General features: G+C 40.0%; 1 protein-coding gene across 1 annotated transcript in view; it reads right to left on the reverse strand.

The window, feature by feature from the left end:
- ripor3 (RIPOR family member 3) overlaps nt 1-13,048 on the reverse strand; it is a 52,337-nt gene that overhangs the window by 5,536 nt on the left and 33,753 nt on the right. The window contains exons 12-20 of the mRNA XM_072451752.1: nt 9,977-10,103; nt 8,491-8,651; nt 6,595-6,834; nt 5,978-6,041; nt 4,965-5,183; nt 3,816-3,964; nt 2,048-2,201; nt 952-1,081; nt 77-244 (exon numbers count right to left, since the gene is read on the reverse strand). Of these exons, the coding sequence (XP_072307853.1) occupies nt 77-244; nt 952-1,081; nt 2,048-2,201; nt 3,816-3,964; nt 4,965-5,183; nt 5,978-6,041; nt 6,595-6,834; nt 8,491-8,651; nt 9,977-10,103 (1,412 nt within the window). The remainder of the gene's footprint in view (nt 1-76; nt 245-951; nt 1,082-2,047; nt 2,202-3,815; nt 3,965-4,964; nt 5,184-5,977; nt 6,042-6,594; nt 6,835-8,490; nt 8,652-9,976; nt 10,104-13,048) is intronic.

The raw sequence follows: 13,048 nt of genomic DNA on the forward strand, positions 1-13,048 counted from the left end.
TCTTGTACTTTGCCCCCCTGGCTCGGTGAATGCATGTAGCCTCATTGTGTGTGCTGCAACAAACCAAAAAGGGTACCTCTCTCTGATTGGCCGGGCTGCTTGGCCTTCACCTTGTGCGTGTACCGCTTCCGCAGGGATCGGGAGAAGCTGTCGGCGTGGCAACAGAAGGGGGCGGACGTGACATCGTCGGCACAGTCTTCCCAAAACTGGAGCACGTCCCAGGTTTTCTGGGCTTTAGGGAAGACTGAGGGGGACAAGAACAAGAATAGTGTTTAAACTGGGTGCACTGTATGGAGGGCAAAAATGACAAAACAAAAACAGAATAATAATACATTTTAATCGTCTGTCAAATTACTTTTACCGTATTTTCCGGACTATACGTTTTTTCAAAGTTTTGGCCGGGTTGCGACTTATACTTATATTTATACTTGTATACTTCGGGAGCGACTTATATGTGATATTATTTGTTATTTTCACACTTACAGCCGCATTTCATACTCTAGTGCGACTTATATATGTTTTTTCTTCTCTATCATACATTTTTGGGCTGGTGCGACTTATACTCCAGTGCGACTTATACTCCGGAAAATACAGTACTTCTTTGAATGACAGTTTGAGGACCAGTTTTAATTTGAATTGTTGAATATCTTGTTTCCATCTGTCTCTCTCTTTATTATTATTATTTTTTACGTACAACTACAGTAGGTGGCAGTAATGTAACATGTAACACTTTATCAATACCAACCGCCATAAAACACCAAAGAAGAAGGTTTGCATCACTCGAAACGTGTCTTGCCCAAGGACACAACAACAGCATGTGATCAGGCTAGCTTCGGACCAGCAACCCTCTAGTAAGTGGGCGACAACTTGACCAGCAGCACCACTTTGCCCCACAAATTTACACGTAAATCGATAATGAACGAATACATTTTCCACATTTATTGAACTCACTGTCTTTTGCCGAGATGTTGTCGTTCGTTTGCAGCAGCAGAGAGTTGACTTTGTCCAGGGCCTCGGTCTGGAGTGACACCTCCTCCAAAAGGTCCTGCCTGGAGGGGGCGCTGTCCGTCACCCGCAACACCTGAGCCAACACACAGGAAGTCGTTTTCACCAGTCACACTCCTCAGTTTCAGATGTCACAGTAACAGTATATTTGCGAGTGATGTTGAGATAGAAGTGAGCAGGCAAAATGGATTTAGGTCAAAAGAGGAATTTGTGAATCCAAATTTGTAGAATGAATGAACTTTATTAAAGGACAAATATTGTGCATTTTTTGTATTGTTGTTGGAGTTGCCCACATCAGGAATTGCATAAGAACTCCATCTACTGGCTGCAGAGGGAATTGCGAAATTGTAGATGAACAAAAAGCTAGCTTGCCCATGCTAATTGCAGGCACACAGTTGTAATGATGCAGAAATGCTCAGAGTCTGGCAATGATTTATGGACCTAAAAATAGAGCAGAAGATCTCAGAGCTGCATCTATGATTTCACACTGGGAAATTTAGAATGGAGTGTTTTCTGAGGCTCATAGACCAGAGACTTTCAAAACAGGATTCAAATTCGTGAAACTAAATACAAATCCATGTATGTTTTTGAAAAGGGAAACTTTTGCGTATGTGTTCTTTATTGCAACACTTTTCAAAATGCATTTTTTTGTTGCTTGATTTTTGAAATGTCATCTAAAACTATGGTCAAGCGATATGGAAAAATAATAACTTTAGAATTTATTCTCATATTGATCAATCACAATTGTCAATTTAATTTATTTATTAATATAAAAATAAATGCATTTCATTCGCACTTAAAGACACTTTAATTAAGCCATATTAAGCCAATCCAAAGTCTGAACTCTTAAAAAGTCTCAAGATGACCATTTGAAACCATTTAGATTTCAAATTGGTAAAAGTTGTTTATTTAATTGCTCAGCCTAAAACAAAGCAAATTGCTATGGATAAATAAATCTGTGCATTTTCTTCACAGCTCTTCCAAAGTCTAGTTAAATTGGTATTTAATATACAATTTGGCACAGTTACATTGTCAGTGTTACCTGGAGCAGGCTGCAGCAGATGTCCAGGTGAGTCTCCAGGGCCTGGTCCAGACTCCAGTTCCCAGAAGTCAATGGGGCGACCTCCAGCTCCTCCTGAGTGTCCTGGGGGAGAAGGCCCATGCTCTTCAGGGTGCTCTCCTTAAACGAACTGATGCTACAGGGCACAGATGACAGGCTTAGTTTATTACAAAAGAAACAGTCAAACTCTACGATTGTTAAAGGTGCTTTATCTTCCACCGGCATTAAATGTGTCTGTCCAAACCACGTTTAAATAAAAATGCAGGTAATTGAAAAATATATTTAAATGTGTTGCAATTCTGTAGAACATTCCAGGCAATACTGTAGAACATTCCAGGGAAACTACTTCTACTAACAGTCTAATAACTTCTACTCAGACAGAAAAGTGACATAGTCCACCTTTAAATTTGAATTCAGAAAGCTTGGTATTGACCAGTTTTATTTACTCATCAGACTTTACACACCATAATATATACTACTACTACCAGGACCAGGCCAAAATTTGGTCTAAACCAAGATTAAACGAAGACAATCGTGGACTTGAACATAGTCCAGAACCAGGATGTGCACCAGTTCAGGACTAAAGCGGTATTTAAAGTCGATGTAATAGCTTATTCATCAAGCAGTGTTGTTTTGTTTTTTGTATCGTTAATGGCCATTAATCATGCTCTTGAGTACTTCTGCTTTGGGTCTACAAATATCATACATGACTTCATACCAGTCAGGCGTTTCCCACGTAACAATTGAGTTAGCGCTCCATCTACAGGCTGCAGAGGGAATTACATAGGACATCATGAAAGAAAGCTAGCTTCCCTCTGACGATGCTAATGTAAGCAGCTGTAGAGGCAGAAAATCCAGAATGATATCGCTCTGTAGATTTATACAGATCGATATCAGTCTGGCCACTCCGTAATCTCCCCGAGTTCAGATGGGCGTGATTGACAGGTGGATTAGCCAATCAGGGACACACATGGCTTGTCTGTATCAAAACAAACTACTGCTTACGACAGGGGTGTCCAAACCAAGGGCCGCATTATAAAACTTATATGGCGCTGAGGGCCAGAAAAAACAACGTTGAATTTGTTGAATACATTTGACATAGTTTCCATGAGCCGCCACACCTTTAATAATACATAGAACATTAATATTAGGCTGGTATAACATCAAAATGCTTGAATGTTTCAAATTTTACTGTAAAAAGTACAACTTTTTGCTGTTCGGAAAAACTTAGCAGGAAGCCAACAAAAATTGGTCTGAGGGCCGCTTTTGGCCCCCGGACCGTAGTTTGAACATGCCTGGCTTACGAGGACAAAAACAAAAAAAGGCAAAAAATATCACACGGACTGAAAAACATCACGGATTTCTCCAGAATGAATGACAGATGACCCATGAACCCGTCTGTGTCACACGCATCACCGAAATAAACCATCTGATCACATGGTACGTTTTGCATTTCACTCGAAGTGTGTCGGAGGGACCAGACTCACGCTTTGGAAAGAATTAAAGAAGTGTGTTCTGGATCCCGGGCAAGAAATGCTCAGAACGAGTCCGGTGATGATTCATGAACTTAAAAGCAGCACAGAACATCTCAGAGCTCTAGTTATGACGTTGGAAAACTGGGAAATTTGGAATCGTGGCTGTGACGGACAGGACTTACTGAACAAGATCAACGTCAGACCGTGGTTGAACGCTCATAGAAAGGCGTAACAAACTCATTCAGACGTTGCTCTCGCGCCGTGACCGGACTGACCCGCTGTCTTTGAGCCGGACGCTGCCCAAACAGGAGGCGCTGTCGTCCTCCGCGTTGAGGTCTTTGGATAGAAAGTCAAAACTGCCCAGGACCTCCTCCACGGCCAGCGTCTCCTCCGAGCACGAGCTCCTCAGCAGGGACAGGTTGTTCTGACACACATCGGCACAGAGACAGTCACAGTTCTAATGTTATTGTGAGAAGAATCAATTCAAATAAATGATCTTCAGAGTGAAAATAAAGAGGATTAACTCAAACCTTCAGGAATCAATCAAAATACAACTGAAGTCAAGTGAATTAATGAAGAAGAACACTGTTGTAACCAGATTAAAAGCTCATTAAAGCTGATTTTGCATAGTACTGAGCACTACTAGTCTATCTATACCAACAGCTGCTTTCAACTATGATGTATTATGTATGTGTCATTAATAAATATGACAATATGACGATAAATATCATTCAGTCGAGTGAAATTTCTTGAAATATGGAAAAATATCTTGAAACGTCTGTCGCTATAAGTTATTTAGGAATACAGTACATCTAAACAGGCTAAAACCACATGAGTATAGGTTAATGTTGGAATTTAAGACATTTTAACAAATACAGACATTTCATCATCTTTCTAGATTACAACATCACAAATAAACTTTCTATTTAAGAAATTTTTTGATGTGAGACAAAAATAGTCATTTGTGGGTAATATCAAGTATATGGTTTATGAGAAAAACAATTAAACATGATCTCAAAAAGAGACAGAAACATGTATAAACAAGGGTATAAAGGGATATTTCAGCTCTTTTGTGCTTCATTTTATGGTCCATTCATATTTTGAACAGTACTTTAATCTCAACAAGACATTTAAAGGTACATTTTTGCACATTTAGCACCAGGCTTTGTGAAAACATCATCATAAATATTGCCATAGAGAAAACCATTTTTGTCAATATCGATTTATGGGTTACTTTTGCAAAAGAAAAAGTTTCCAAGATTCATCAAACTAGTGTGACTGAAGCTAAATGCTATTCCAGGTATATTTATGGGTTAAAAGCTAAATTTTGTGTCCTAGAATTAAAAAAAGACGAGGTATAAAGTCGTGTCCTCTACAGTTCAATCCGAATAAAGCTCTAAACTCTGACATATACTGCGGTAAACCTTGAGTATGGTGGCCAGGTGCAGAAGGTGGTGGTCCAACGCCCTCAGCTCCTTCTCGGCGGAGCTGATGTTCTGCAGACTTCTCTCCAGGTTTGCGATGAGCGCCCCCAGTCTGCGGGACAAGGCTCTGCGCTGGACCCCACTCACAGGGTTACCAGGAGCTGAACGTGAGGCCACAGGGGGCTGAGGGGAAGAGAGGGGCGCGGGGTCTGGTGAGTCCTGGAACCAAAGGTGTAATAGTTGTAGTAGGAGGAGTAGTGGTAGTAGTAGTAGTAGTAGTAGTAGTAGTAGTAGTAGTAGTAGTAGTAGTAGTAGTAGTAGTGCAATTAAGCAAGTAAGTCAGCAATTACGATCTGAATGAAAGAGTAGGGCATAGAAAAAAGATGGGAAGTAAGTGTATTCAAATCAATTCTGAATGTTGGAAATAAGTCTAAATCAAAGGTGGGTAGCTTATCAAAAGATTGTACTCAAGTAAGAGTAAACCTACTTCAAAATAATTGTTACTCAAGTAAAAGTACAAAGAAATTACTCAAGTAAGAGTAAAAAGGACTTTACACATGAGTCATAATTTGACGTCACACCAGGAAATTACCCAGCAAACACTGGGCAAAAATTAATCTAATGTCAAAATTTCTTACTTTGACAAATACACATATATTACAGCGACTTTATTTTGTTGAATTAATGTTTAGAGAGTCAAAAAAGTAGTTTCTTTTGTGTAAATTCTGCATAAACTTTGACTGGAAAGAGTGTCCCTAGTGTGATGTCACTTCCTGTAATTTTCTATAGATTTTTCAACGTTTTCGCCACAAACCATCATTTATGTACAACAGGTATAATAAAATACACTAAATCAAGTTAAAATTAGCAAATTGTTACAACCTGTCATACGCCCTTTACGTAATAGTAGTTACTTCAATAAATATATAGTTTATATTGTCAGTAAGTTACTCTTTGAAGAACTTCCTCAAGTCAATGTAAGTGAGTGCGACCCACTTCTGGTCCAAACCAACCTGTGAAATGACAGGATCTGTTTCTCCCACTGTGCTCTTCCTCAAAATGTCAGGAGTGCTGCATCTGGAGTCACAAAAAAACAACACAAACAACAACATATTTTACAAGAGAAAATCCATGCTTGAAATAAAAAACAAGCATACAAGCAAAAACTTCTGACAGCTTGAAACGGGCAAATTATCGGTGCCGGAATCAACCTAACTTTTTAGACGAATGTTAATGGCTTTATATGGTAAACGTTGAAGGGCCTCTATCGTTAAAGGGCCTGTAGTGAGCGGGCGGGGCTAGTGTACCGTGCAGTGACGTTTTATGGACAGAAGATTCTCGGAGCCGTGTCACAAATTGACAAAATGAGACAAAACGCGAGACTTTCTCACCAGGATTCATCAAACTAGTTGGAATGAAGCTAAATCCTACTCCAGATAAGTTTTTGATGAGGAACAATATTATGAAAAGTACATTTTTGCATCATATGTGTCCTTTAACACAACAATAGAGCTTTCATGTCACACCAACATACATACATGGTTTAGAATATTATAGAATACATAACAGAATCGAAAACGACACACAAAAATAGCACAAATATGATGACAAATATCCATACTTGTCTCACCTCTCCAGCAGCAGCAGTGACCCTGTGGTGCTTTGGTCAGGAGTGGTAGACCTGTCCCATGTCTCCTCCTCCTCTTCATCACTCCTCCTCCTGCTCCTCCTCCTGCTCCTCCTGCTGCTGCTGCTCTCCTCCAGCGCCGACTCCCTCACCGACCCTACATCCAGGGACAGCTGCGACCGGCTGTCCCCCAGACTGGTGCCAGGACTGGGGCTGGATGGGTAACTGTGGGTCCTGGTCAAGCTGGAAGGGTCAGAGGGTTTTGTAAGTCGTAGATGGTCGTGGATCACTGTTTGTTGTTTCTAGAAGTGTAGGAAACAACTGCAGCTTATGGATGGAATAGATGAATAATTAGAACATTATAAACTGAAGTACTTTTGTCAGTCTACATAGCATCATTTTGCATATTTAACCTTCTTCTTTGGTGTTTTATGGCGGTTGGTATCCAAGTGTTACATTACTGCCACCTACTGTAGTTAGACTTTAGACTTCACTCTTTAGACTTCACTCTTTAGACTTCATTACGTCTTTCCCCCAACCCCCCCGTGCCATATTTAACTTAAAGGTGGTATGGACGATTTTTTTCAGCAAATTTTTATCATATTTCCTCGTGGCGTGGATAAATCATTACTCCTGCCACGTATCAATCATATAACGCACCTACCGCTCACCTGCAGCCGCGTCAGGCTCGTCCCCATGTTTCCGCGTGCCTAAGCACATGGATCTATCATAATATAGTTCCCTCAGTGTACGGGACAAAATGAAGACGGAGAAAGACAGTTCGAGCTGACGCAGAAGTGGACAGAAATCTACGGGAGACGAGAGATGCGATGCGCTCCGTTGCGCTTATAAACAAATGCATGTGTGTGTTGTATCAGTCCGCACGGGGAGGGCGCATGCGCACTTCCACCTGTGTTCTCAAATCGCCGAAAAATCGTCCATACCGCCTTTAACCTTCCTCTTCAGACCTCAAAAACTTTGTGATGTCATTAGGTTGTAATCCAGAACGTTCTACTCCGTGTTTTTGAAATCAATAAACCCCCTCCACACTCAACAGTCCTGCTCACTTGTGGTTCTGGAAGTATTTACCGGTATTTTTTTCAACCAAAATAAACATATTATGCGTTTAACCTTGTTACAACTGTGTTTCCTGATCATTCGTTTATTTTGATTGATTCCTGCATGTTTGAGTTAATCCTGCATTTTCCTGCAACTGAAGCTACAGTGTTCAAATTCCTGTTTTCACCTACCCCCTATCCCCGCCCACATCCCTCTACTTAAAACTGATTATTTGAACGTTAAGACTTCCAGTGACACATGTAGAGTCGTAGCCACTTTGAAATAAATAAATGAATAAAAACCTGTAAATAAAAAACTACTGTTTGTTTGTTCACGATGAAGAGGCGGGGCTTATCAGTTCTGCAGTTTTGAACAGGAAGTCAATGGACCTGTTTCTGTTACTAAGGCTTTTTCGATCAATATGAAGGATTAGAATGAAAAATAAAATAAAATGATGATTTACTGATGTTAAAGACCAAATACTTAGAACCTAAAAAAAAGCATAATGTGTCTCCTTTAAATATTAAGCGTTTAAAGGCACGGCAGAGGCTAAACAGTTATGTGGTAAGACTAATGTCCATAACGTGTTGTTTTCTGTCCAAAAAAAACACATCCGAAACGTCAATGAAATGTTGTCATGACTTTATAAAGTTTCAGAAACAGATTATTTATGGGAAATTTACTCCAAATATACTGTTTTCACACACACATGCTCAGTTTTGAAGCTAACACCGATTATTATTAGTCTTAAACTGCTTCACTCCTCAATCCACCAGCAGAGTGTAGGTGTAGTATAAAAATATCCCTAATAATGTGTAATGTAGGAGCGTTGATACTCACATGGGCGTGCTGCTGCTGTGTGGGTTGTGGCCGGTCGGTGGCGAGACGTGTGATTGGTGGGACAGGTAACTGAGCAGGGACACGCCTCCTCGAGGGGGGCGGGACTTAGGCACCAGAGAGGGCAACGATCCCTCGGCGTCCTGCAGCTCTCGCACTATAGACTGCAGCAACAACAGTTTCAACAAGGTCAGCGGATGATGTGGCGATCGTTTGCTTTTAGAGGTCACAGGTCAGCCAACGATATGAGAGGAATAATCACATCAAATACAATATTCTGAGTGATTATTAGATTAAGTAAATACATGTTAAATTGTCTTCATTCACCACAAAACATTGATAATTGATATGTATTCTGATATTTGGTGATCTTTTGTGAATTGTTCAATACAGTGTCTCCATCTCCTTCCTCTGCAACTAGAATTGAAACTCGTGATTATTTTGTTTTTAATTGTTTATTTAATTTTGTTATTAGCTGCTTGGATCACAAAAGACAAATGGATAGACACTTTATCTTTTACTAAATTTGACCCAATAACTCTTCACTGAGGGGTTTTCTCTCTCTTTTATAAAAAATAAAATAGAACAAGTATCCTTTTAAAATTATCTGTGCTTTTAAATGTAGTTCTGTTTTAATCTGTCTTAAATGTCTCTTGTTTAGTGTAAATGTGGAAGTGGTTTTACTTCGGCCCAGGCGACCCTTGAACATTTGGAATTCATTTGAAAATTCACTTATTTGACCGACTTTGGACTAAGTGGGACTTTTATGTTGGACAAGCTGTGCCGTAACTTTATTTCAGTGAATTTTGTGTGCTACTTGTATTTTTAATTTCGTTTTTTGTTTTCTGTGTCTTGTTTTGTGTTTGTATGTTTAAAGGAAAAATAGGTTTCGATCTCACTCACTTTTTACCTAGTTAAATAAAGGTAATACAATAAAAAGCTTGACATCTTGGCCCAGTATACTTACAATAGGTTTTTAAAATAATTTTGATGTCATTCTTGCTTCCAGATAATGATTTTTCCATTACTAAATGAGTTATTATTAGCTATTTTAATAATCAATTAGTTAAGATTAATAAAAAGTCTACAACCCTGCAACAATCAACCAATGACTTTTAAATGATGTTTTCTGCATCATAACATAGGAAGAATGCTTGTTTGAAATCTAACATACCGTATTTTCAGCACTATAAGGCGCACTGAATTATTTTTGATCGTTTTTCATATATAAGGCGCTCTGGACTATAAGGCGCATTAAGAGAAACAAAAGGTGTACCACACAAAATGTCTAAACACAACCAGAATTAATCCATATATAAGGCGCACTGGATTATAAGGCGCACTGTTGTTTTTTGAGGAAAATTAAAGGCTTTTAAGTGCGCCTTATAGTGCAGAAAATACGGTAATAGACTGTGAAGAGCATGACACTTTTCTGACACATGCGATCTGTTTAAGAACCATCTGCATCCCCTGCTGTGAGTACACGCACCATGAAGTACTTCTCGGTGAATGAGGGCGTGTTTGGGACGGTCCAGCTGTACACGGAGCTCTTCCTGCTGGACACGGACTGTCGGCTGATGGACAGAGGCCTCATCTTCTCGCTGCTGTCGAACGGACTGCGACGGGACGATACAAAAACATGACACAGACATTAGGCAGAGACCGATGGGGAAAGTGTGGACAAAAGGTCACTGACGGCTTCTAGATAGAGAATACTTACGAATAATGTGTATAATTGATTCAAATCTGAAATAGTTTATTCTGATTTGGACATTTTGAGTCAGTTTAGTCCATATAACTATACATTTTTCAGTTTGAATAGCTTTTGTATCATGCATTTTTCTAGAATTAAGCATACAGAATACACAATTTAGTGAACATTTTAATAGGATAGTAGAACCAGTATTTGTGAGGGTATTTTACAAAATCACAAAAAGCTGCGTTACATGTTTCTTTGCGACATTTTTGAGAGGCTCCAACATGTGTAAATAAACCTTTTATGTCTAGTATCAGCAACCTCAAAACATGCTTTTTATCCACTGAGAACCCACACCAATCAAGAGCAGTCCAAACAACACGGGGAAAAGTGTAAACATCTGGGGACGGAGTGGATTGTGGTGTGTGTGATGTTTGCTCCGGGGCCTCGTCGCTCTCATACATGTTTGTGCGGCTTGTCTGGATCTACTAAAGTCCAGGAGAGGGTTCATGATGGAGGTTCAATCAGATATATGTATACACACACACACACACACACACACAGACACAGACACACACACACACACAGACACACACACACACAGACACAGACACACACACACACACAGACACACACACACACACACACACACAGACACACACACACACACAGACACACACACACACACACAGACACACACACAGACACACACAGACACACACACACACAGACACACACAGACACACACACACACACACACACACAGACACACACACAGACACACACACACACACACAGACACACACACAGACACACACACAGACACACACACACACACACAGACACACACACACACACACAGACACACACAGACACACACACAGACACACACACACACACGCACACAGACACACACACACACACACACACACACATACACACACACACACACACACACACATACACACACACACACACACACAGACACACACACACACACACAGACACACACACACACACACAGACACACACACAGACACACACACACACACACACAGACACACACACACACACACACACACACAGACACACACACACAGACACACACACACACACACACACACAGACACACACACACACACACACAGACACACACACACAGACACACACACACACACACACACACACACACACACAGACACACACACACACACACACACACACAGACACAGACACACACACGGATCAGGTTTAACAAGAGAGAGGAGCCAAAGCGGGGCAGCAGCAGGAGCAGTGCACTTTGAGTAACTGTACACTCAAAAAATGAGAATGAAGGAAAAGTTGACTAAATTTGACTGTCTTTTTTAAATTATTATATATATTGCTTTGTAATAACTCAACATAACAACAATACAATCACAAACCAAACAAATACAATACTCCGACTCACATTCGCACACAAAAAACTAAATAGAACCAAATAACATTGGTACGTCAAAAGAAAATTGACATTTTCACCGTCTTTAAAAACGTGAAGTTTGTTTTAAGCTGTTTAAAGGTGAAGTTTGTTTTAAGCTGCGCAGGTTTGAGCTTCGCTTTCGCACTTCCTTGTTCGCGGACGATAAAACACTCAATAAGAACACTCAAAGACACTTTATTATCGTTATTCACTCCACTGGTGATGGTAAAGTACTGCTACTGTACCCACAGACTGACAGAAAATGTTGATATTAGATTATAATACAGTAGCTACATATTGTATGATTTATTATGGCTTTTTTTACATATGAACATTTGCGACGTTGGCAAGGATTCACCATGCCAACAGAGGGCAGCCGTTTTTGGCCCTGGGTGTGACACTTGCCCATCCCAGTCACATGTGTTTGGCTGCAACAAAAAGAGTATCTGCCTTTAAAAAAAAAGCCAAATCACCGCCACAAAGCTGCCAAATGACAATAAACGTGATAATAACACTACCGTAAGTCCACAACAGCCATATATTCGGCTCGGCGTCTCCTGAGGTAGAGCGGACGGTGCAACAGTGTGTATGATTTACTCAGCAGCTGCGCATAACCCGCACATGAAATCACCGCTCCATACGTCGCCCTCTGCTCTGCGGGACATCTGTGTCTGGGCCAGGTCGGACCGGGCCCCCGTTTCTGGGTCAAATCTCCGGGTCGGCGCACAATTCATCACACTTGTCCACACCTCTCCTCTCACACTATTTTAATTATTGCAACACTCCGGGGCTTTTGATAAGATAATGTTCTGCTTTACAAAGACGTTTAAGATTATTCAGTAATGGTGCTTAAAGTGGGACGAAACGCTCAAATCTAAACTGCGTACATGGTGTTTTAGTACTATTCTCTATCGTTTATAATCTTCTTTTTTAAAATTTTGTGTTAACTAGGTTGATTTGCCGCTCTAAAACACTCAAAAACAACCTTAACCTTTAAAAATGGTCTATGTTTTCTATGTTACCCTATATTACCTATATTCTGCCCTATTTCTATGCTACCCTATACTACCTATATTCTACCCTATTTCTATGTTACCCTATACTCCCTATATTCTGCCCTATTTCTATGTTACCCTATACTCCCTATATTCTACCCTATTTCTATGTTACCCTATACTACCTATATTCTACCCTATTTCTATGTTACCCTATACTACCTATATTCTACCCTATTTCTATGTTACCCTATACTCCCTATATTCTACCCTATTCTACCCTATTCTAAATTTACTCATTTCATATATTTTAACGTAAATATCACAACTGTAAATGTTATAAATGTGTACACAATTGCACTTTTCAGGTCAAATGTATGAAAGTCCTACAAAGTAAAAAAAAAAAAAAAA

Source organism: Eucyclogobius newberryi, unplaced genomic scaffold (genome assembly GCF_026437365.1).
Source record: "Eucyclogobius newberryi isolate DKJ021-1_F unplaced genomic scaffold, fEucNew1.0.hap1 SCAF_19, whole genome shotgun sequence".
NCBI classification, from domain to species: Eukaryota; Metazoa; Chordata; class Actinopteri; order Gobiiformes; family Gobiidae; genus Eucyclogobius; species Eucyclogobius newberryi.